Source organism: Mastomys coucha, unplaced genomic scaffold, assembly GCF_008632895.1.
Source record: "Mastomys coucha isolate ucsf_1 unplaced genomic scaffold, UCSF_Mcou_1 pScaffold15, whole genome shotgun sequence".
NCBI classification, from domain to species: domain Eukaryota; kingdom Metazoa; phylum Chordata; class Mammalia; order Rodentia; family Muridae; genus Mastomys; species Mastomys coucha.
This window is the reverse complement of record NW_022196897.1, coordinates 111,297,191-111,323,059: the sequence shown is the minus strand read 5'-3', so window position 1 is coordinate 111,323,059 and position 25,869 is coordinate 111,297,191. Positions and strand designations below refer to the sequence as shown.

Sequence of the window (25,869 nt, the reverse complement as noted above, 5' to 3'; positions counted from 1 at the left end):
CGCCCCTCCCCATCTTAACAAGAAGGAAAATCGATTTTTAACCTTCTGATTCCCAGCATTCTGACGATCCAGGAGCAAAGATTGCCTTTACTTTTAACCCATTCGTCAGAAATTACCCTCCCTTTTCTCTGCCCGGCTTCGTTTCTCCCGGCTACTAGTTAGTATATTCACGGTGCATGACTCATGAAGCTGCAGCCTGATTGGATGAAAACCAAGTAGCACCCCCCACCCCCACCCCCGCGCCGCCCCAAACGGGTCAGTCAATTACAGCTATTCTCGGCTCCATTCACAGATTTATTAGCTCTCACACAACGAGGGAAATTCATTCGGCAAAGTTCATTCATAAAAATTTCAACAGCCTGGGTATCATCCGTTCAACTCAGCCTTCTGCTGCGCACAGGCTCCTCCTGAAAAGGACTGCAGGAGGGTCCGGGAGGGAAGGGCGCCCTGAGAAGGGGTGGGCCGGCCGGGATCCGACCCGAGCTGCACCGAGGATGCCCGGACCTCAAGCTGCTGGAACAATGCGGACCAGCGCCCGTCGCTAGGACTCCTGGCTGGTGGCCCAGAACCAAGATCCTCCGAGAGAGGGCAGCCGTCATAACCCCAGCCCATACAGAAGGGCCTTTGACTCTTATGTGCTTTTTTATTTTTCCCTTTGAAATGAACAGTCACGGGAACAAATAAAGGGTTAATGGGCTAGTCCCCGCCCCGCCCCGTGGGAGCTGGAGGGGAGCAGGTTTGAAAGTTCCTGTGCGCAGAGGGAAAGGGGGTAAATATTTCTTCTAAGGCTAGAGTCGTAGTGGCACCCGCTGCCCCAGCCTGGGGGACGGGACTCCGGGGCGAGGACACCCCCGCCACCCGCCCCCGCGCACTCCGGGGGCCTCTGCCAGGGCCTGGAAGGGCCTGCAATCAGAGCTAGGGAGGCGTCCTCCTGGACTGTCATCCTTGAGCAGCCTGGGACCCGGGCGGGTGACCGCCAGAGCAGAAGTGAGAGGTGACTGTGGTGTGGGTCTGCCGGACTGCGAGGCACTATAGGCTGCGGTGTCCCGTCTCAGCACTGCCAAGGCTATGCGAGAACGCAGCCAGGACAGCCAGGCAGGACTCACGCTGTATGTAGGACTCTTTGGGCACCTGGGGATGCTTCACAGGACCAAGTACAGCCGCTTTCGGAACGAGTCCATCACGTCTTTGGATGAAGGGAGCCCCGGAGGCTCCGTTGGAAACAAGGGCTCATCGCCTCCTCCCTACCCAGCCCTGGCCCCTCACCTGCCGACTGAAGATGCCACTGTGCCCAGCCAGGAGAGTCCCACCGCGCTGTGCACCTTGATTCCCCGTATGGCAAGCATGAAGCTGGCCAACCCCATCACTTTTCTGGGTCTGAAAACCTTCTGCTTGGGTACGAAACAAGTGACCCGGTTGAAGCTCCAAGAGAACCAGGATCAGACTCCAAGCAGCCCAGCGTCCCCAGAAACCAGTCTAAATAGGACTGGGCCTGCTCCTGCACCGGATCCGGACCAGGGGGGACGCAGGCCCACCTCCTTGCGTCCTGATCCTTGCCCACTGCCTGGCCCTGGAGAACCAGCCCCCAGGAGCAAGCAGGATGGGCCCTCTCTGCAGCACCTGTTGGGGAACGGTCTGAACTACTGTGTGAGGGTAAGTCCCTTAAGGCCTGCTCCCTGAGCACTCACAGGAAGGGCAGCTGTGCTCTCTGCGGGAGCTTCTCTTTAACCTGGCTGGACTCTAGATTACAAGACATTCCGTTGGATCAACTGAAGGGAGAGTTGGCCTTAGAGATTTCCTACGGGGATCTGACACATACAAGAGTCAGATCCACTTTGCTTCAAGGCCGCCGTGAGTTGTTGCTAACCAGAGGGCAGCTGTTGGTGCAGACATAGCTTCTCGTAGAGACAGATAAGATGGCAATCTCTGGCAACCTGGGGCGCATGGTATAAAAGGGATTTGACTTGGCTTAAATTTTTTTTTTTTAATTTGACATTTAACAAGCCCTTTGAAAGTTTAGCAAAGTCCTGAGTGTTATAACTAGAGCTGGCCTTAGCACTCACCAACCCAGTGGGAGGTAGATCTGATTCATACTGTGTCTAAAGTCGATGTTGTGTCTGTCTTTGCCCAACCAAGATCTGAGTAACTAGAGATGGAGCATCTATCTTTTAGAGCTTTCAGATCTCAACTCATGCATGCATGATAGATTAGACAAGAGCATCAATGTTCATCAATTGATGCATACTGTGAGAATACTCAGGGAACCTGGGATGGGAGAGGGGGGAATGTAGTTGGGTTCTGAGATTTATGAGGTGTGTCCATGATAGAAAGGTTGATTCAGGACAGGAGTAGGATCAAAGTCACTGTGGGGTCTTTGAGGAGGCTTAGAGTTTGTCCTGGAGAGGGTGTGGGGAGATGGAGGTGATGGCTAGCTCAGTCCTCAAGGACTGAACCAGTTAGAACAGGGAAGAAAGGGAGGTCGTCAAAGCTCTTCAAGGTACAAGTGAAGAGGCTGTAAACACTGGTGCACAAGATCCTCATAGGTTTGCAGGCATATCATGAATATAGGTTTTAAAATATTCATCTGATGCTTTATTTAGCTTGTGCTGAAGCAGGAAGAAATCCCCGAGGCCAATGAGACTGCTGGCTGTTCTTCAGAGAGGGTGTAGGTGAGTTAGGACGAAGACTAGAGAACGAAGAGGGACTTCTAAAGTTAAGTCCTGGATGATAGTCAGGATGCCAGAGTCAGTAGGGTAAATTGGGAAGGGGGATTCATCAGTTTGCACTTGACTTCTCAGATAACAAACAATGCTATCTAGAGGAGCCGGCGTACAGGTAAGTGGTCTCATCAGCCCAGCTTTGACTGATCTTAAAAAGTCAGAACCAAAGGCAGCAGAGTGGGTGATTGCTTTGCACACTGACAGCATCAGGCTCGTGAAGGCTTGAGGGATGCTGGAGGGATTGCAGAGAGAACAGGCGTGGAGCGGACTTGGTAAATCGATGCCTACCGCCTCTAAGGACGATAAGCATGGGGAGCCCAGCTCCTGCCCTCCACAGCGAGTATGGCACCGTGGTCAAGTTTGCATGTGTTTGTGGAAAGTCCAGAAGCGCATTACACTTGTCAAGCTGTAGGGTGCCAACCCTTGATGGTTTGGAGTGATTCCCAAACCTGGGCTCTTGGCACCTGCCTATCGCCTTCAGATTCCTACCTTCAGTCCCACCTTTCCTTCTGTCCTGTATCCCTGCCGGCTCCCCACACTCACACACCTTGTATAATTTTAGGTGTGAAGAGTGTTGCTGGACGATGCCTGTTTTCTCTGGGAGGTACCCTTCCCAGTGTTTCTGGGTTTTTAATGAGGACACCAGCTGGCTTCTCACAGTGGTAATAACTTACTCCAGGAGAAATGCTGACCCCATAACCCAAATGAACTCACAATTTTGCTAGGATATTGTGTTGCGCATCTCTGGTTTTAGCTGCTTTTCTCACAAAACCTAAAATATCTCAATATTTACAGACCCTAACTTGAAAGACAAAAGGGCTTCATTTGTCATGTTATCAAGTTAAAATGTCTCAAAGGAAGCCCAGAGGAGTAATTTTTCAACTCAAAAAGCAGAGCGAGATCTGGACTCCTGTCTCCTATATACCATTCTTAGCTCTCTTCCCATAGGGTCCTGCCCTGGCTGCCATTCTGTCCTTGAGAATTCTATTGGGATATGAACCAATTTTTAAAAAAGAAGAACCAGCCTCTTAATTTTCATCGAAAAATATCATTCTGAGAAAGACACAGCATGGTTGCACTGTGCTCTTGTCTTTAGCAATAAGCACATGGAGATGCAAAGCTTGAGCAGGGTGATAGATCAGGTCAGGCAAGGGTCAAGCAATGTCCTAATGACAAGTGAGCATGGGCCAGTGAGGACTTAGGTGCAGCAGCTGTAGGTAAAGAAGCCCCCACGTTCCACCTCTTTTCCACATATGTGACTATTACTGTCTAACTCCAGTTACTCATGTGTCTGACCTACACATACTATGAACCAATCACATTACAGGATCTGTTGTAGAAGTTGGATGTTGGTCAATGAAATAGACTAACCCTAAGCATCAGAAATGATCTTGTTCCCGTGGAAGTTAGTGTCCTGTTTCAAATGTGAGTGATGCCTTGGAGATGTGACAGCAGAGTCAACGGAGAGGCAGACAGTTGGGTGGAGAGAACTGGGTCCTTGGGGTCAGAATCAACATTGTGATGATGTCTTCATTCATTGCAACAGAGACTCCATTTTCCATCTACCCTAAGTTAGAGTTGGCTTTGGGTTAAGCAACCTTTGTAAAAAGTGATTCTTCTTGTGGTATTATGATGTAGAATTAGTAATGCTATCAAAAATTTTCTATGGTCCCTAAATGCTTATTTTTTTTTAAGGAACATTTGTTTAAGCTCATATTTTGGTTCTCTTGGAAGTTTCTCAGGAGAGGTGGCCTAAGAACCTATTCTTTGTGAGATCCCAAACTAGGAATGGGACACTAGTCTGGGTAAAATACTGGAGTGGTGTGAAGTTCATTGCATAGTGTGAAATAGTGACTTTTGTCTTGGCTGTAACACAAAGTCTCATGTCTTTGAGTCCTTCGCAAGGTACTTTACTTGTCAACAAACACTCATATTAGTCTTCAAGGTGCCCAGAACAATCCAAGGTTCTCATCCAGGTTTGTCTCACTCATACTCCCTTCTCTTCTCATTAGCTCCCCACCCCAAGACATATTGCCTAGACGCTTTCTGATGGAGCAAGGTAGATGAAGGGTCATGCTATGCAGGAGAGCTTTCTCTCGGGATCAGCTCATACATCTGGCCAGGCTGCACATCTGCATGACTATAGACTCCTCACTTTGCCCAACCTCTCCTAAGTATTGCTTCAGACTGGCATCCCAGGGCTCCTGTGGCAAGGGCCACAAACTGGGTGGTTTATACAACAGGACTTTACTTGAGTTAAAGGATCAAGAAGGGGGCTGGAGAGATGGCTCAGAGTGTAAGAGCACAGACTGCTCTTCCAGAGGAGCCATGTTCAATTTCCAACACTCACATAGCAGCTCACAAGTGTCTGCAACTCCATGGATCCAATGCTTACATAGACACACATAAAGACAAAACACAAATACATATAAAATAAAAACAAATACATTTTTAAAAGGAGTAAAAGAAAGCCCCAAATGAAAACGCTCAAAGGGCCAGCTCTCTGCCAAAGGTCTGCCTGTGAGAGTAGTCCTTCCTCGCTTCTTACAGCTTCTGATAGGTGCCAGTGGTTCTTGGTGTTTCCTGGTGCCACTATTCATACGGCATTCTGCTTGGTGCCCATGGCCAAATTCTCTCCTACATGGGCAGGAATAGCTGGCTTAAGCCTGCTCCAATCAGAGGACCACATCCTAATTATATGTCTGCTCACACGGGCCTTCTTGTGTTCAGCAGCTGTGCATGGATTGAGGGGTTCCTTCCTGTCCTTTGTCAATATAATTTCCTCCTGCAACACACATACAAGGAGGACAGCCTGTTCCTTCCCCAATATGTTCCCTGTCTAAGGATGTATCTGGTTCATCAGCCAATAAGCTACCACTCTGAATCTTCTTTGTCTGAACTGGATATAGTCTACCATACTACGTATGAATTTATGATTCTGTCTTTGTGGAAGAGCCCAGGTCTAGGAGTTACACAAAGGGTGGTGCTCCTATCTCCCAGCACCTATGCTTAAGTGGCTCCAGGTCTCCTTTCTCTTTAGAGGACTGAGCTAGAAGCAGTGGCTCTCATATTAACTGACTACATGACCTTGGGTGAGTCAATTCACACACACACAAACACACCCACACACACACACACACACACACACACACACCCGATGAGGGGCTTTATTTGCCCTTATTTAAAACCAGAAGTTGTAACCAAATGCGGTCTTAAGAGTTTGCATCCAGGACTTCATTTCCATGCATCTCTATTATCAGGATCTCTGTTATTAGAGTTTCCTGGAGGACATTATTTGTAGCTTCTTGGTGGCCAGTAGAAGGAATGGCCTCAGGGACACACTGAGTGATCTTTGTCTCTTGCTGTGTGGCCCTTAGCTGGCTGCCACCATAGAGGCAGGAAAGGTTTATTATGCCTGAGTGGAGCACATGGAGACTCAGCTGTGAGTATCTGCCACAAACCACACATCTCCTTAGTTCTGGAGTCTAGATAACTGGGTAACACTCTTGTTTCCTAACCTCAGCTTATGTCTCCTAATTCCTTCTGTTAAATGTGCCCCGTTAGGCGGCCCTACCTGGTTAAGACGGTGGGTGTGCTTTTGAAAGATCCAAATGGAAACTTTTTTCTTAGAGGAGATTTGTCTTAAAATATTAGTAAGATATTAAAGGAGAGCATGGAAGAGTGGCAGGGAGCCTGTATTAGCGTGCTTGCCGGTGCTGTAACAATTACCCAATGGTGGAATGGTTTATTAAAAAAAGAGGTTGACTCAACTCACACCTTTGGAGGCTCAAATCCAGGACTGGACACCCAATCTGCTTGGTCTCAGGCAAGGGACCCTCAACTTTATTGTAAGGTGATAGATGGCATCTTGGAGTAAACGTGTGAGAGAGGTTACTAGAGAGATAAGAAGCCAGGATGATTTATGGTCCAGGCTTTCTCTTTTATAGCAATTCACTTTTGTGGGAACTGAGATGCTATGAAAACTTTCCAAGGGAATACACCCACAGACCAAATTCTCTGTCCCCTTCACCCACCAGGATCTAGTTTTCAAAGGCCTCCATCACCTACTGACGGTGCCACACTTTGACCAGGCTTCAACACCTCAATCTTTGAGGACATATTCAAACCATATCTAAACCTTAGCAGGCTCCAAAGAACACTGGCTTAGCCCGTTGTACTCTGTTTAAGGAGCATTTTGAGGTTGGTGTGTGTCTATGTCAGAGCAGACTGACACAATGTGCGGCGGTTCTTACCACCATTTGTTACTCCTGTGCATGACTTCCACTCAATATTATGCTACAAGGACGAACCGACCGTGGTTCCCAAAACACAGTTCAATCCCCAGGAGAATACCTGCATCGTGTACTTCCCTTACAGGTCAAGGTGGCTCTACACCCCTTCCCCTCAGCCCCACTCACCCCCACTGGGTGTCTGTACCCAAAGATGATTAGGTTTATCCATCTGCCTGTGGCATGCTGGTGTGATGAAATCTCCAACCCCTTTATCTTTCATTTTCCAAAACAGAAAACCTGATAGACAAGCTGAGATGCCTTTTGGAGTGAACACCACAGGGCTTCTTTTTTTTATGTAGCGAGACAAAGAGTTCTTGGGGATAGACCTGAGGGAGGGATCCTGCCTCCTCTGTGGGAACAGCCTTTTCTTTCCTATAGATGTGGCAGGATTCTGGAACCAGCTGTCCATAGTCACAAAGGAGTTGTGTGTCAGAAGTTACTTTGTACATCAGTCGTTTGGGAGCAATAAAAAATTTAAATACATTTTGCTTAAATTTGATAAACTTTCTCATGTGGTTAGGGACAAGCTGAAACAAGAAAAGAATGTAAAACAGCTTTGTATAAAACTTGTCACAGAGAAGGGTGGACATTCAAAAGTCTAATTATACATAGTTATATTAGAGGCTCTCTCTCTCTCTCTCTCTCTCTCTCTCTCTCTCTCTCTCTCTATCTCTATCTCTCTCTCTCTGTATGTGTGTATATGTGTGTGTGTGTGTGTGTGTGTGTGTGTGTGTGTGTGAGACTAAATTTGACCTTGGTACCTGACCATGTCCCTTCCCTTAGCCCTAATGTAACCTACTTTCTCCAAGTCTCTGTTCTGATCCCTCAGAGCAATAGAGTAAAAACCTTCTGCACAGTGAAGACATTTGTTTATCTTACTGACTCTTCATTGTGTTATTTCCAGATGTCTTCCAAGGAGCCTCTACATCTGTTGTAAATGTAGATTTCTAGCCTACATCCTGGACCAGGAGATCTGAGGCGGGGGTGGGGTGGGGGTGGGGCAGAAAGCCACATTTTGTTAAGCCTTCTACAGGATTCTTATACACATAAAACTGTGGGTCAGGAGCTAATAGTGATGGAAGGAATAACCTAGGGATTCCTAGAAGCTGCAGCCCGAGTTGGGTCTCATGTTCTTCCTTCTCTCCCCTCTCTCAAACCCACACATTTTCTGAACCCACATCCTTTCCCACTCTACCTCCTACTCCCAACCTCTCAGGGATTAGGCGCACTTTCAGCAAGGTCAAGTATGCCCACACTAGCAGCAGATTTTATCATAGCTCAGGCACACTCTGGGCTAAATGGCATTCAGAGGCTAGGCTGGTGTGCATGTGGCAGTTTGTTTGAATATGAATAACCCCTATAGGCTCATATAGGCATGGCTTTGTTGGAATAGGTGTGGACTTGCTAAGCCCTTCGCCCCCCCCACCCCCCCACCCCCCCACCCCCCTGTCTCTTTTTCTCTTTCTCTCTGTCTCTGGATCAGGATGTAGCTATTACTCCAGGGTCATGAGTGCTGCCATGCTTCCACTATGCTCCACCATGGTGATAACGGACTAATCCTGAATTGCCTGGGTCATGGTATCTCTTTGCAGAAATAGAACAGCGACTAAAACAGTATGCTAAGTCTCATGTCCTGCCACCATTGTGATTGGCATTTCATTGGGAAATGCAGTTGGAACTTTGACAACTGACTTACAGGCCACAAACCTATTCTGAGGTTGCAGATTCCCTCTAGCTAAGGGGAAGACAGGGCATACAACAAAAAACCTTGAAGATCATGTGCTATAAAGATAACATTAGAAATCGGATCTTTCTCCTCAGCAACTGTCTTAGTCAGGGTTACTATTGCGGTGGTGAAACACCATGACCAAAAGCAAGTTGCAGAAGAAATGCTTTATTCGGCTTACACTTCTACACTGTAGTTTATCATTGGAGGAAGTCAGGACAGGAACTTATTAAACAGGACAGGGATCTGGAGGCGGGAGCTGATGCAGAGGCCAGGCCAGTCAGCCTTACTGACTTGCTTCCCATGGCTTGCTCAGCCTGCTTTCTTATAGAACCCAGAGCTACCAGCCCAAAGATAGCACCATCCACGATGGGCTGGGCCCTTCCACATCTATAACTAGTTAAGAAAATGCTCAACAGCTAGATCTTAAGGACACATATTTTTTAGATGACTTTAGCTTGTGTCAAGTTAACATAAAATGGTCACAGCAACATTGAAAGGAGTTTGTTTGGGCTATTTATTGGAAAATGATTAACTATATAATTCAAACTTAATTAGAGGGAGGTCAGATGATGGCACAGTCAGTAAAGTCCTTGACTTGCAAACAAGAGGACCTGAGTTCCGACCACTAGAATTTATGCAAAAAGCTGGGTGTGGTAGCACACACCTATAACCCCAATGTGTGTGTGTATGTGTTGGGGAGTAGGGAAGCAGATGAATTCCTCAGGCTGGTTGGTCAGCTGTCCTAGCCAATCAATGCATTTTAGGTTTAGTGAAAGAAGCTGTACCAAAAAATAATGTGGAGAACAAGAGAGGAGGGCACTGGACCTTGACCTTGGTCTTCACAGACCTGCATGCACACCTGCATACGTAACTCATTTTCATTGCCCATACCAACTGACCATTACATGGAGTGATTGTAGGTGATTTCAAAGTGGTAAAAAACCAGAGTGCTTCTTAATGCTGCATGATAGAAGGCCTATTCTTTGATACTCTTTTGGTGCAGTGGTTCATAGTGCTCTTCTTTCTCTGAGCAATTCTGCCCTCAGCATTGCATTTCCATTACACTTCTTCATCTCTCTAGAGTGAAGCTCTTGCAGACACCTTCAAAGCAGATGAGGGCAGAGCCCACTTCATATTTGGAATATGAATAGTCTTAGCTATTCCCAACTTAGCATTATTTTTGAAGACAACTTGACACCACAAAGTAGTTTTTTTTTACCAAGATTTTGACCTACTTTCTTTCTTTCTTCCCTTTTTTTTTTTTTTTTTTTTTTTTTTTTTTTTTTTTTTTTTTTTGGTTTTTCAAGACAGGGTTTCTCTGTATAGCTCTGGTTGTCCTAGAACTCATCCTGTAGACTGGGCTGGCCTCAAACTCAGAAATCCGCCTGTCCCTGCCTCCCAAGTGCTAGGATTAAAGGCATGTGCCACCACTGCCCAGCCTTGACCTATTTTCATAGAGTGACTTTTAAAAAATGAAATCCAGCATTCACACCTTCTCCACGTGGGCAATGTCTATGTAGATTCTAGAATGGCTGCTGAGTGAAGGTGCAGTGCAGACATAGGAGACCCCAGGGAGCCCACAGATCACAATCGAAGATACTGGTCTAGGGACACATTTCTGTATAGGTGTAGACACACCAATACCCTGCTTGATGCAAGAGGTGGTCAAGGCCAACCCAGTCAGATAAGTTATTCTAGTGTCACGTGTCACATGTCATATGTCAGCAATTCTGCCACATGGTTTGTCAACATGGCCTACAAGGCAGCTTTTGTCATGTTTTGACCCATAGTTGTGATTGACAGCTCACCGAGGGCCCGTCCCTTTATTTAGGAGCTGTAAGTTCCCTTCACTCTTTTTACTTTTTTTTAATTTTTATTTATTATATGTGAGTACACTGTAGCTGTCTTCAGACACTCTGGAAGAGGGCGTCAGATCTCATTATGGATGGTTGTGAGCCACCATGTGGTTGCTGGGATTTGAACTCAGGACCTTTGGAAAAGCAGTCAGTGCTCTTAACCACTGAGCCATCTCTCCAGCCCCTTCTTTTTACTTTTACCTGTCACAAACTAAGATAAAATGACTTAATTTATGTTTTTCTTCGTGATGGCTATTATTTTATTTATTTGTTCTTGTTTATTTCCAAGACAGGGCTTCTTTGTGTAGGCCTGGCTGTCCTGGAATGTACATGGTAGAACAGGCTGGCCTTGAACTCAGGGATCCTCCTGCCTCTGCCTCCCAAGTGATGGAATTAAAAGTGTTTACTACCACCAATGGGTGAGTTTTGCTTTTCTGAATGATAGCCTCGTATCTTCTGGAATACCCTTTACATCTCCATAGAATTTTGCAAACTTTATCAAATTTGGATAAAGTTTGCTAAGATGTAATTTGCTCTCAACTGCAGTGAGAATTCTGGAATTTTGGTTTCTTTAAAATAACAGAAATATTATAAGAACACACTTTTGTTTTAATTTCACAGCAGCTGGCTATGGTTTGCCTCTTGCTCTAGCAGAGGCGTGGTTTTGCCAGCTGCAGATGGTTTCTGCAATGATGTGATGTTTGGAATTCTGGGAACATTTCTGGGGTACAGAAATGCTGGGCCTCCTAGGTATGGTAGGGGGTGGTGGCTGCTCAGGGGGTGGGTTGTGGTTTGTTAGTAGCCATGCTCAAAGAAGAAACAAAAGGGAAAACATTAGATTCAGGGATCTCTCTATCTCTCTCTGCCTCTCTGTCTCTCTCCTTTATCCTTTTTTCTCTCCTATCTAGTGATGGGGGTGAAACCATAAAGTAGCAAAGACCAGCTACACTCAAGCTTTTGTCATTTGGAGAAAATACCTTCCTTAGGTGGACAGTGTTAGTAATTAGTAATACCCTCTAGTTGTTGATTTTTGATTTTTGTGTTTTTTTTTTTAAGGCCAAAATATCAATCATTTGATTTTTTTACCAATGAAGACTTGGAAGCCAGATGCTAGGTGAAAGCCTGCTAGCTCAGAGAGGCAGAGAAAGCACCCAGCTGACCTTCCTCTTCAGATGATGTCCCACCCACCTGGAATGCCTCTCACATGTTCTCAAAAAACCTCCTTCAAAGTGAACATCCCTCCCTTCTACTTCCTGTGTGTCTCTCTATCATCCTTCTGACTCCCTCTTACTCTTTATGTTTTTTTTTAAATAATCTTATGTTCACTTCCTGTTAACTGGTTGCTTGCTCCGCCTCTTGACCTACAGTTGACTTTATTTAATCCTGTTTTCAATATTCAAGCAGAAAACTCTTTGATTAAAGGTGTGTGCTAAGGCTGAGCCACATCACAATTAAAAACATGCTTTTCCAGTAAATAACACAATCTTCCGGTTCATAGTGTGACCAAATATCCTGCAACATCTAGTGAAGAAGTAGTCTCCTCCAGAGATGAGCACCCTAAATGGTTATCCAATCTCAAATGGTCAGTCCTAAAATGTATGTCCAAAAAAAAAAAAAAAAAACTTTAGCAAAACCCAATTTGCTTTTCAAAACCCAAGCTGCTTTACCCCATTGTGTGGATGTATGTTAGCTCATCTTTGACCCCCCCAACACTCCAGCTGTAGACACAGGCCTCGGGCTGCTAATGAAAGAGGTGTTGTCTCATTTGAGGGTGACAAGGACATTAGGAAAAGCTTTTTCTGTTAGTATTTTTTTGTCTACTCTGAGTTTTTCATTGTCGTGTCTCTCTGGAATGTCAAAGGTGGCTGGGAGGGTGTTGTATTCACCAAGCTTAGGGTAAGGCTTGTAGGTCTGGGCTATCCAGTCCTATCCTAGAAAGACTCTCCTTTCATGGAACAGACATTATAAAAGTTAATCCTGCCTTTTAAGAACTGTCAAGCCTCTAGTGAGAAAGCTCTTTAGAGAACTCTCTGGAAAAGGGGGACTAAGAGGAGCCAGGACCTTCCTCTACTTCCTGCAGAGCACAGACTAAGAGGCATCATTACCAGTGAGGCCAAGAGCGTGGTGGACAGCACGAAGACAGAGGCTTTCCTCATTTGCTTTGTTAGAAAATGTTTGCAGGTGGTCAGATCAGGGTGATAAGGGTGCCCCAAAGTCCCCAGCTCAGGCTTCTATTTTCTGTTTGGCCATCCTTAACATGGCTCCCATCCATGGGCTCTCAAGGTTGTGACATCAATGCTGGAGCCCCCTACACACACACACACACACACACACACACACACACACACACACACTCATAGACAAAAAAAAAGGGTGAAGGAAAATGTCCCACCTTCTGGCTGAGTTAGCCCCTTTTAAGTAATTGACATCCTCCTGCATTTGTCTCCATGGTTTCAAGAGAGGAAGCTGGAAAATGGCTATTTTAAAGCTGGATACATATGGGTACATTGGGGTACACTAATTTTTATGTGGAATTCAAAAAAGTGTTGAATATAGAGCTGTGTATCCAGTGCAACGGTGGAGTGCTTGCTTAGTAGGCACAAAGCCCTAGGTCTGATCACTAGCAACACACACACACACACACACACACACACACACACACACTGAAAACACAGAAGTGAGGAGTAGAACAGTGGGTATCTGAGTGAGGAAGGATGGAGATGGGGAGGTATAGGTCAAAGGATACAAACTTGGGGATCAGCATGATCGTTAGGTCTAGAGCTCTAGCAGTCAGCACAGGGCTAAAGTTAGTAATTTCGTATTGGATACTGAAAATTTGCTAAGCAGATAGATTTCTGATGCTCTTACCAACCACGCAGAAAGATTGCCAGCAAGGGTCATCTCTTAGTCATGCTGACCTGTCTGGCTCAATTCTTCAGTCAGAGGATCAGAGGACTTTCTGGAAGACAGGATATTTCAGAAGAATGTTAGAGGAAATGATTCTGTGAGCGAGCCATCTTTGGAGGTTAAAGGAATGCCTGGCTTACAACCAGCAGGCTGTCCCCTACTTCTCATGGTTCCCATCGGGGGTCCTAGCTATAGGTTTGGGGTGTAGGTGACTTCCACGGGAGCCAAGTTCAAGATGAGCTCTTTATCCTGTAAGACTCCCTGATGTGCTCGTGCCTTGGGGTTGAACATTGATCATTTCTTTTGTTGTACTTATTCTTTTCATTGCTATGACAAAATGCTCCACATAAGTGACTTAAGAGAAGTAGGATTTACTTGAGCCTACCGTTAAAAAAGGAGTATGGTCCATCGTGGCAGGAGGCAGAGTGGAAGGGGCAGGAAGCCCTGGTCACACTGTGTCCAAGGTTAGGAAGCAGATGGGCCCAGTTCCCTTCCTTTTTCGGCTTTTGTATTGAGTCCTGGCCGCCAGCCCCTGGAGTGCTGTTGCCTGAGTTGCAGGTGGGCACCCCCGCAGTTAAGCTCTTTGCAAACAGCCTCACAGACAAGCCCAGGACATATCTCCTGGGTGATATCACAAACTGTCACTGAAGATTAGCTATCGCACATCTGTGCTATTGATTACTTACACTGAATTCCATCTCTACAAATGTATTCCTCAGTGTCTTAACCAGGAACACTAAGGGTCCACCTCACCCTAAGGGGCTTTTACAGAGATGGGAAGTAGCGACACTTTAATCCCAGCACTTGAAGGCAGAGGCAGGTGGATCTTTGTGAGTCAAGGCCAGCCTGGTCTACCTAGGAAGCTCCATGTAGGTCAACCATGGCTATATAGTGACTCTGTCTCAAAAAGGACAATAAACAAACAAACAAACAAAACACAAACAGAAATCACTAAACAACAAACAAACAAAGCAAGTAAACAAAAACAATTATAGCCAACGAACTAAGAGAAAACAGAGAATTTCCTTGTATTCTTTCTCCTCAGCTAAAAATTGCTGTTTTTTTTTTTTCCTCCCTCTAAGGAGTACTAGCCAAAAAAATGTCAATTGAATCTAAGGTCCTACTTGAGATTCATTCTGAAGGTACCTATCTCATAGAGGGCATTATTTATGTCTGAATCACAGTCATTGGGTAGACTTGTTGGGCGCTCTATGTGCGTAGTACGTGAACAACTGGACAAAGTTCCTTGGAGCCCGAGGATGGTGACATTTTCAGGTCACTTCCTGCTTTGAAGTGGGGCTCTTGCTTATTTATTTTAAATCACATGTGTTTGTTTATTTAGTGTGAGTGCATGTGTATATGTGTGTGTGTGCACTCATGCACTTTGGCCGGTGTGTTAGAGGAAAATCAGCTTTCTCCTTCTATCATGGGGGTCCTCCTAGAGACTGAACTCAGGTTAGCAAACCTGGCTTCTAGCTTCTTTTTGCCAAGCCCTCTGTTGAAAGCCTGGTGCCATACTCCACAGCAGCTTTGGGACTTACACACCCAGAGGCTCAGTCGTGCTCATAAGAAGATGTGAGATTCTCCTAGTGCTATGCAGACATACAGACACAGCGGATGTCGTTTCCCACTCTGAAAGCTGTTTGATCCAGGAACTTAGATCTGACTCATTATTAAAGATGATTTCTCTGAATTCAGCCTTGCAAGCTTTGTGAATGTTTCCACCTGCCCCCCCCCCCAACTCCCTCAGGGATGTGAACGTACCATAGTCTCTCCTCTTTCCAGTTACTGTCAGTGTTGCCGCTGTGCATGCTCCAGTCTATATACTACCCTTATCTTTTATTTCACTGAAATACAGATTCCTCAAAAATAAAACAAAACAAAACAAAATCCTCATGTCTTAGGGAGCTTTTCTCTGCCCCCACTTTGCATATGTGCACTATGATTGTTTTGGGAAAGAGTCGGAATGGATGATCTCTGAGCTTCCTCCATGCCTGGGCTTCCTTCCCTTCAGCCTACCAGCAGAATCAGATTCCACTAGGAACGTCTGTCTCTCGTCTAAAAGGAAATACAAGGGTGGATGGTGAGCACCTGGGATGCAGCTCAGTGAGGGCCTGCTGGCTGTTTCTCTTTCAGAGAAATCATCGAAGCTGAAGACACAGAGACTCTGTCTCAAAACGAAACAAAAACCCATCAGCAATAACAAAAACAAAATCAAGTCAAAACAGAACAAAACAAAAAACAACAAAAAAAAAACAAACCTGTGGCTGCCACATACTCAAGTGTCCCTGAAAAGGAGTGTCATTAAGCAGGTTGGGGCCCTGAGGCCCTGGGGCCCTGTAGGAGACCTACTAGCAGAAGGCGTGATCTCAGCTTCGTGAGGCCAGCCATCTGTGGCAGGGCTTCAGGGCTTGAACTTGGAGGGTAGACAGCTCTTGTAATTGAACGTGGTTCTTGAAGCTCATGGGGCATGGGAAAGTGAAGCATCAGGAAGCATCAGGATCTTCGTGCTCAGCTGGAGACACCATATCTCTGTTGCTAAACCCAGCAACAGAGAAATGATTTGGCTTCTCCCAATTGTCCCTTTTGTGACACTTAACTATGTGGCAGCCACAGGGTTTTTTGTTGTTGTTGTTGTTGTTGTTTTGATGTGATTTTGTTGTTGTCATTGTTGTTCATTTGTTTTATTTTGTTTTGTTTTGAGGTAGTCTCTGTGTGAAGAAGGCTGGCCTGGAACTCATGAGTGCTGGGACTAAAAATATCCACCACCAGGCAAGAGTGTAATTGAGCTGTCTCTACTGAGAGCCAAGGATTCAGATTTTTACTGATAGCAGGGTTCAATATGAATGCATGGCAGGAGGAATATTTTAGAGGTGGAAGGCCAAGGGTACAGACACTTCTTGGTAAGAAAGGGGAATGGAAGAGCTGGAGGAGGTTGCTGGCACTCCAGGTGCCCCTTTTCCTCAAGCAAGCACTGTCAGATGTTCCTTTGTGAGCACACAGGTTTTGTTGCTATTGTTGTTTTGATTTTGTTTTTTTATAGCATCGTTCAATGCAAACACATACCCTAAGCCCTTGCTTCTCAAGGCTGAGTCAGATTCGAGGATAGAGGACATAATTAATTTTTTCAAGGACTCAGAATTGAGAAATAATGTCATATAAAAAGATGTTCCACTTTAAGTGGATTATAGGTTGCCAGGAGAGATCATACACATACATCATAATTAGGTTTATCACATCCCAATTTAATTAAACAAGTATACAGAATATAATTGCTAGGTCATTCATTAAGCTATTGGAATGATTAACTGAGTTATGGTGTTGCCCTGGCTACAGAAACAACAGTATTGAGGCCACAGCCAAAAGAAACAAAAAGGAAAATTAACATGATGGACATGCTGGACCACTCGGACAATAGTCACCCCATTTCTTTGTCTGCACCCTTTAGCGTCCTTGTTGGCACCTGCCTCTGGGCCTGCCTCTATCACGGGCCGCACAAGGTGCCAGCCCTTTGCATCTGGGCTTGGCAAGCTTCGAGTCCTGGTAGCAGGCCTGAGAATCACACTGGGCATCTTGAAGAATGTGGTGCTGGCTTCTTGCCTCACCTTTCAGAGCAAAGGACATCCAGCAGGACTCTCCTGGGGAGCAGATTAACTTCTGTGAGTCACTGCTTTTCCATCTCATTTACGATTCATGACCTTTGCTGTATTTTTAGCTTTTATTTATTTGGGCCTAAGACGTGGGTTGGAAGGAAACGGAGCTTGGAGTCTAACAGAAGGATGAGGAGAAATTGGTATCACATTTAATCGAGGGTCGACTGAAATTTGGCAAATATAATCAAACCTTGAACATATGTTCAGAAAACCCGCTGTGGTCCCACACTGTTCTGGGTTCTGAGAATAAAAGACTTCAGAAGACTCACGGTTCACACTCCAAGACTGCCTCAGACAGCTCACTAGGAACTGAGGGTAGTATAATCTCTGTGGATACCCCCTGACATGTCTGCAGACTTGAGTCTCTCACTGCAGTACTTGGTGTTGTGGAGCCCCCCTTTCTTTTGCTCTTAGTTGTGCCCACTGTCTGGGAACTCCTCTTTCAACCTTCGTGGCTTGCCTTTCTTTCCTGACAATATCCCACCCCCACACCTCATTCCCAACTTTCCTTTCTCTGAGAAATCTTCCCTGGCTCCCCAGGATTAGCTAATCCTGCAGTTATAATGTCCCCCGTAGAAGGAGCTCTTGCTTGACGTCCCTTCGAAGGAATTGGGGCCTTTTTATCCGCTCTCCAAGCTAAGCAGGTGGAATGGAAGATGTCTGAGCAGAACCCTGCCATCCCAACACAGAGACCACTCTATAGGTCAAATACATGAGTCACAGAATTGAATAGCTAGTACATGCAAAGCTCAGGTCAGCCCTAAGCCTGTCTGAGTTTTGAAGCACACACTCTTAAGACTGTGTGTGACACTCTCACTTCTTTCTCGGGCTGACCCTGATAGGGCCAATCATGGCCTGTTCTACATTAGCAGAACAGTGGGTGTTGTCTCGGTATTTCTTTCTCCTGCTGTGTACCTGCTGAGTCTCTGTTCTGCACTCTGCTCACTCATCGGCATTGTCAGAGGAAGGAAACTGGACAGGTCACTGTCGTGTGATGTCATCCACCAGATGCGGAGCTGTGTCCAACCTCGAAGAGGCTAACCGAGTAAAAATCCACGCTCCGGGGAGGGGAAGGTTAGAAATGCTTTTGGGTGGGCACTAAGGACTCCCACTTATTTAAAAGAAAGCAGTGGAGGAAGCGGAAACATGAAAATGGAGGCAGAAGGGAGCCTAGGTCTGGAGGAAGGAGAGTCTTAGGGGAGTAAGAAAGGCCTGCTTTTCTAACCACTGGCCTCTGATTTAGCAGCTGCTGCCATCAATTATTCAGTTGTAACTGGGTCCCCTTAAATGAGCACTTTTAAAGCCGTTTCTCCTCTGAATGTATCAATTCTTTGACACACCCGGGGATTCCCTGCCTCTGTCAGGAGAGAGCCAGGAGAAAGCAGTCAACTGATATGGCAAAGTAAACCTCGGCAGGGCAGTACTGCAGGCCAGGATCTCAGTTCACATTTGCATTAGGAGCATTCAGTCGCAGAAGGCTGAAGACTTTCTCCCAGAACAACAGAGACAGCAGCACCTGTGGTCTCTTTGGATTAGGCCTTTCCACATTGATAAAAATCTCTAAATAGCTGGACTTGGGCACAATGCCACAAAGACTTGCTTTAGGGTATTAGTTGCAACTTTTGAATTGTAATCACAAAATCAAAACCATTGAATAAAAGATACAAGGCCTGGGGACTCTACTAAGACTGGCATGAGAATTTTTGTCAGAGAGAATTCACCTTTGTCTGTTGTAATCCCTGCTTTCTTGGAACACAAAGGGTAACTGGGTAAGGTGGAAATGATCTTTGGTGGTTAAATTCATATTCTGATAATGTTGTTACCACAGTTGTTAGAGTTAGAGCCTGGGTACCAGCAATGGTCTCAACCTAGCTGTAGCCTGTCCTCAAGGACAACTAAGGAGACAAAGCAATAGTGGGAAACTCAGCAACTGGATGCATTCAATTTGGCCACATTGGTAAAAATATGAATAAAGAGGGTCCAGAGCCCATCTTCAGAGTCTTGGTTTATGTGTAGGTGGGTAGCAAGAAGTCTATACAACCAAGCAGACCCAGATGTGCTGCTCTCTACCATTGATCATCCTTGACACATCTCCAGTCCTTTCTTGAAAAGTACTCTGAGAACTTGTTGGAACTTCAGGAAATCTCTTCCTGGGAGACAAGTTCCTCTTTTGACAGACACCAAGCTTCAGTGTTTTCCTTCTCACAGCATGAGATTCTTGAGAAAAGTCTACTTCTTGAAGTTCATTGATTCAGTTATCTGATCACCAAAGGGAGAAGGACAAGTGTCTCAGAATAGCCTCATTTCTGACAGGGCTGGTACACTATAACATAATATTAAAGACAGGACAGTTTATAAAGAACAAGAAAGTTATGTGTATGTGTTTCTAGAGTCTGGGGAGTCCAAGAACATGGGGCTGACATCAGCTCACATCAGCATCTGGCCAGGGCCATGTTGCCACACCACAATTCAGTAAAAAGGATGACATGGTGGGACAGAGCTAATATTCTAGTTTGGGGTCTATTGGATGGACAGGTGGAGGAGAACGTGATGCAGTACCTTGCATCTATAGATGTTTTGGGTCCTGGATTCATTCTCATTTTAAATATGTCCCTATATTATATCTACTTTGGTACATGACAGATTTTAAGAGGGTAGTCATGGTGAGGAAGCCTCTATCTAATCCAGGACCCCCAAAAGAACTGTTATTAGTAGATGTCTTATGGATAAGTTGTCATAACCTTGAGTTTAAAGTAGTGCCCAGCACATAGTTGCATGTGTCTGTCTTGTACTTTTGCATAAATCTAGGGCAGCATCTCTCCTATATGGTAAACTTCTTTGGTGCTGGATGGTATCATAATATAGACAGCTTCAAACATCAGAAGATGTAAGCTCTACATTAACCAGCCCCATGATGCCTGAGCAGAGCGTCAAGCTTCTGACAATCAGGTTTTGCAGCTGTCAAAAGAGATTGTCCTCTTCTGTAGGTCCTGCCCCAGTTTCATCCGGTACTCTTGAGACTAGATGGAGCACATCCCTGTTTGTACCAAAGCACATGGTAACACAGGGCGTTACATGCAGTAACAGAAAGAACTACTTGTGGCTTCAATGTTGTTCCTAGAGAAGGTCATAGCCCTGAAAGTGTTCCCATGGTGGTATTTGCCTCAGGGATGGCCTCAGTCTGGATGGTTTTGTCTGTGTTCTGGTCTGTAGGCAGAGATGAAACCTCCCTCGGTTCAAAACATTTCTCATGTGTAAGGGATTTTCAATGGGAGTAGGATGGTTGGAATGAGGGAAAAAATGATCAACATACTTGCTTTGCCCACTGATGACCTGTGCCTTTTTCAAATTAGAAGGCTTCTATGTACAATCATAGGCAACTCATTTCCCAGTATATTAGTCGTTTTAAGGTGACAAAAAGACCATAATTTTTATTGTATATTCTGTTTTTTGCTCCAAAGTTATTTTATTTCTGAGATCCTAGGTGGCCCTCTGTCAAAGAGGAACTCTTTTGAGTTAACTTAAAGCCTCACTATATCTAAAATATCTTCAGGAAATTATACTTTAGATGTCCCCAGCCTTACTTTAGGTAAGTCAGCAATGGATGTGGAGTGGAAACAGTGAAGGAGCGAAGTCTCTGAGTGAAGGAGTCTGCTCACTGGGGAGGGAAATGGACAGTGATCTGGTCCCAGAATAATAGGCCTTTCCAGCCCCACTCCTCCCATTCGGCTTGGGCTCTCTCCCTGGGCACAGAGCTCCCTCTTTGTAGAACAACAGAAGGTACAATGCTTTTAGAAGGCTCCATTTTTGTGAGCACCAAGAACTCCAGATGGCTGAAATTCCTGGTTTGCCAAGTCCCTGTTTGTAAACAAGTGTAGAAGTCCAGGTTTTCCACACCAGCTTTGACCTTGGTATGGAAAAAGGAGTTTTCAGTTCATGCTTAAGAGAATGGAGGGAAAACAGTGACTTCCCACTTTCCTAGACATTACATCACTCCAAAGAGAGGGAGTGCTTGTCAATACCAGGCATCTTCCCGGGGTTGTATTTTGAGTGGCTCATCTATCTTCCCAGTCTACAAAAAGGACTTCCCCATCTATTTCCAAAAGACCCACCTTTCAAATCAAAGTCATCAGGAGAACTTCAGGCAACCTAGTTCCAGGGTTCCTTTAACAGACACCACATTCCTTTAAGAATGAACATATTTTAAGTGGTCCAGCCAGGATACAGGCTATTTTGAGACTTCCTGAACACCATTTCTTGAAATAAATCATGTATTGCACTGTCAGAGGTGCAAGGCAAATGATGACTAAGACACACTCCCCTGCCCTACCCCCCTACAGCCCTTCCTTGAGAAGCCTGTAGGGCAGATGAGGCTTAGACACTGAAACAAAGTTCAGCCTCATTGGATCAGTGCCACATAGAGGTGTGACCAACATTCTCAGGGACCCCAAAGGGTAAGCAGAGGACACTGCCTCCAGAGTATTGGGTAATGTTTGAGGCTATAATAACTTCTGATTCTGGGTTCATTTATTCATTAGTCAGCCACTCATACCTGAGCAGTTTATTCCAGATCCTGTACTGCCTGCGGATATTGCTCGCTTCACTCCTTAACTGTCACAGCCTCTGGGCCATTGCTTTACTGGGATGTAGTTCACATGCCATACAGATTATTTTCTCCAAATCTGCATTTCATTGGGCTTTATTTTTGTAGATTCTTACAGTTGGACAACCATAACTAACTGGAAAACATAGTTATCAGCTCTGAGAGAAATCACACCTGTCCCCTAACCTTTCCAGCTCTATATCCTAGCTGCTAACCTTCTGGTGCAGGAGATAGAAAATGGACCAATGTATGGTAGTTTTTAGTAATAGGTGCACGAAGAGAAAGAGAAGAGGGAGGAGGGTGGAGGGGACAGGGGATCACAGCAGTCTGGGTTATTTTGTACAAATGAAATCATACAATATGGATTCTTGCTTTTCACCCTCAGATTAGTGTTTTCAGAGTTTCTTTATGCTATAACATGCTTCCACACCTCATGTTTGTCATTGTCAGGCACCATTTGGGGTTTAGTTGTAAGTGCTTTCTTCACACACAGTTAATGGACAGTGGAACACTTCTAGTTTGGTGCTCATAAGTATAGAGCTTTGATGAATGGTTGTGTGCATTCTTTATGCTGCTGTGTGTTTTTGTTTTTTTTCTGAGTCTCCTCTAGGGGCAAGAATGCTGATTCGTACAATAATTCTCTCTACTTTTCTTGAAGCAGGGCTTAGCTGTGTCCCCTCATGGTTACGTCATTTTACATTTCAGTAGTGTGTGGTAGTTGTAATTTCTACCCATCTGTATTTTGCTTGTTTGTTTTTTCTAATTATGCCTCCTGAAGGTATGAAGTGATTTGGTTTGCATTTCTCTAACTGATGAACCATGCTGATAACTTCCCATATTCTTATTGGTCATATCTTTTCTGGAGTGATTTCGAACCCAGACTGTCAGGCTTGCCGGCAGGAGCTCCTACCACTGAGCTATCTCACCGGTTCAGCTCAGACATTTTTAAACACTTCCCTAGTGATTCTAATGGGGCCGGAAAACATTTGTATGGGCTGAGAAGGGCAAGAGTCATTGTTTAGAGAAAGTACAGATGGCATGGAACGAAACCAACAAAGGAGACTGAGGCGGTCCAAAGAGAAAGATGTTTATGCAGAGGAACAAGTTCTCACAAAAGCCAAGGAAAGAGAGGGTTCACAGGGAAGCAAGAATGGAGATGTGATCAGGGAGGAAGCAGTTGATGGCTCCTTCATCAGTGTAGTGGAAAGGGCACCTGAACTCTCTCACCAACTCTGCACAAGTCCAGAGGCCTTTGGTATGCCCACTCCTCCACATAGGATTAGACTGGAAGTGCAGCCAGCCAGCCTCATGGTCGTAAAGGGAAGGATGTCTCTCCTTATTGATGCTTTTTTTTTTTTTCCTTCAGTGTCTTCTTGCTGGTGTGGTGGCCTCTACTGTGGTTGGGTATCTGCTTGCAAGGGTAGCCTCATTGTGTGGTACTTGGTGACAGACTTTGGTGTTTCTTTCCGAAGTATTTTCTTCTCTGTCTGATTTTACACTTACCAACTGCAGACCTATCACTTACATTTCTCTCACATGAGCCTAGTAGTCTTCCCTACTCTGAGCCCAAGGTCAGCTTATGGTAAAGATGGTGTCCTTGTACATTATTTGTTACTGCGATTAAACACCATGGCCAAACTCAACCTGAGAAGGAAAGGGTTTGCTTTGGCCTCCAGGTTAGAGTCTATTGTTGAGGAAATCTAGGGCAAGAACTCAAGGCAAGAGTGTGGAGGCAGGAACTGAATCAGAAACCGTACAGGAACATGACTTACTGACTTGCTCCCATAACTTGCTCAGCCTGCTTTCTTTCTTTCTTTTCTTTTTTTTTCTTTTTCTTTTTCTTTTTTCTTTTTTTTTTTGGTTTTTCAAGATAGGGTTTCTCTGTGTATCCCTGGCTGTCCTGGAACTTACTCTGAAGACCAGGCTAGCCTCGAACTCAGAAATCTGCCTGCCTCTGCCTCCCAAGTGCTGGGATTAAAGGCGTGTGCCACCACTGCCCGGCTCAGCCTGCTTTCTTATATAACCCAGACCCACCTTCCTGGACCCTCCCACATCAATCACTTATCAAGAAAATGTACCCCCAACATGTCCACGGGCTAATGTAATGGAGACAATTTCTCAATTGAGGCTTCCTTTTCCCAAGTGACACTAGTTTGTGTCAAGTTGACAAGCATTAACCATCACAGAAAGGATCTTTCTGTTGGTTCAAAGATCCTTAAATCTTGTTAATAAGCTGTGGTCCCTACAAGTGAAATGTTAAGTCTGTTTATTTATTGTTGTTGTTTTTATTCTAATACTATAGATTTACTTTAAAAAAAAAACAAACAAACAGTCTTAATGCTTCAGTGATTCCCAGGCCCCAGCAAAGGGACCACATCTCCAGAACTCTGAAGAAAAGGGGAAATACAGGAAAATATGGAATTACCTTCACTGTCTCTTCATTGACCAAGCATCCCCCAGTGTCTACAGCCACCATCATCGCCCCTGGCCCATCACTATTACTTATCTGGAGAGATCAAAAGAAAGGAAAAGGAGCCAAGAGTGGCCATACCAGGTCCCAGCAATAAGGCCGCAGAGACTCTAAAGGCATGCTTCTCAACCTTCCTAACACTGCAACCCTTTAATATAGCTCCTCATGTTGTGGTGACCCACAACCATACAATTATTCTGTTGCTACTTCATAACTGTCACTTTGCTATTGTTATGGTCTTGACCCACAGGTTGAGAACCACCGCTCTAGAATAAACTGTGGTTCAGCCTCAGTGAACCAATGAGAGAAAGCCAAGCACCTGTCCTGAACAGGCTTCAGTTGTCTTGTTTGTTCCCATGGAGATAATGATGATTCGCCTCTAGAATGATAGCCAACCCATTCTTTGGGAGGCTGCCCTTGTTTTAGGAACAGAAAGTGGGTCTTATGTGCATCTGTATTTAATAAACCAAAGGGAGGTATTGTCATTTCTGGTTTATCTTAACAAACATCTCCCAAAGGCCTTGCCATTCAGCAAATCTTTACTTGTGAGGTTCAGAAGTTTCTAAACAAAGAAACTGACATTGTTTTTAGGCACTTCTCCCTCCCCAGCTCCACTCGGGCTTTAGACATGGCAGAAATATATTGTGGCTTCTTCCACATGTACTCCAGCCTTGGAAGGGGAATTGTCCTCACTGATAGCCACCTCTGCATGACTCCTTTTTCTTTAGAACCTTGTGTCTTATCAGAGTGAGACAGTGTCTTCACTCCAGTACTGATGGCTAACTGTGTATTGCTGTGGAGGTTCACCAGAAGGGAAGATGTTCCCATAGCAATGCTGGGGCCTACCCTAGAAGGAAACAGGTAGAAGGTGATAACCCAAAGTGTGTGTGACTAAGAAGGAAACCTTGGGGGTGGCCCTCTCTTTTCCCTGTCTGGGATGATTGTCTCTAGGGACTGAAATGAGACAAATATACTACCCATGAGCATATTACCAAAAGATCCAGACACCTGTCAGTGGTAGCACCCCAGCCTGTGACCTATTCTACTTGTGATGAATAGTGTCGACAACATCATAGAATCTAGAATCACCTGGGAGATGAGCCCTTGGGCGTGTCTGGGTAGCGGATGCAGTTATCTTGATTGTGTTGAGGTGGGAAGACCTGCCTATTGTGGGCAGTCCCATCCCCTAGCTGGGATTCTGGGTTGCCTAAGCTGGACAAAGGAAGCTGAGCACAAGTGTTTATCATTCTTTAGCGTATGACTGTTCTATGATCAGGTGCTTCAAACTCCTGCTGCCTTGACTTCCCCACCATGATGGACTGTAACTTTGAACTGAGAGCCAAAATAGAACCTTTCTCCCTTAAGTTGCTTTGGCCAGAGCACTTTATCACAGCAACAGAAAAAACTAAGGCAGCACCCAAGTCTTTTTTTTTTATGAGACTTTGATGTTCCTGTTTTGCTTTGGCACAGGGTGGAGAGATTTGGCCAAACCTTCTTCTCCTTTTGCTATTTCTCTCTACTCATTTTAAAGGCACAATAGAAAAAAATAAAAGTAAAATGACTAACGGTTCATACAGAGGAGCACTAGATGCTTTGTGTAGAGTAACAGGTGTGTTCTCTCGTCTCTCTCTCTCTCTCT

General features: G+C 45.1%; 1 protein-coding gene across 1 annotated transcript in view; it reads left to right on the top strand.

Moving 5' to 3' along the window:
• Window positions 1–405: 405 nt before the first annotated feature.
• Window positions 406–25,869, top strand: part of Shc4 (SHC adaptor protein 4) — a 95,153-nt gene continuing 69,689 nt past the window's right edge. The window contains exon 1 of the mRNA XM_031371753.1: window positions 406–1,653. Within this exon, the coding sequence (XP_031227613.1) occupies window positions 1,069–1,653 (585 nt within the window). The 5' untranslated portion in view covers window positions 406–1,068. The remainder of the gene's footprint in view (window positions 1,654–25,869) is intronic.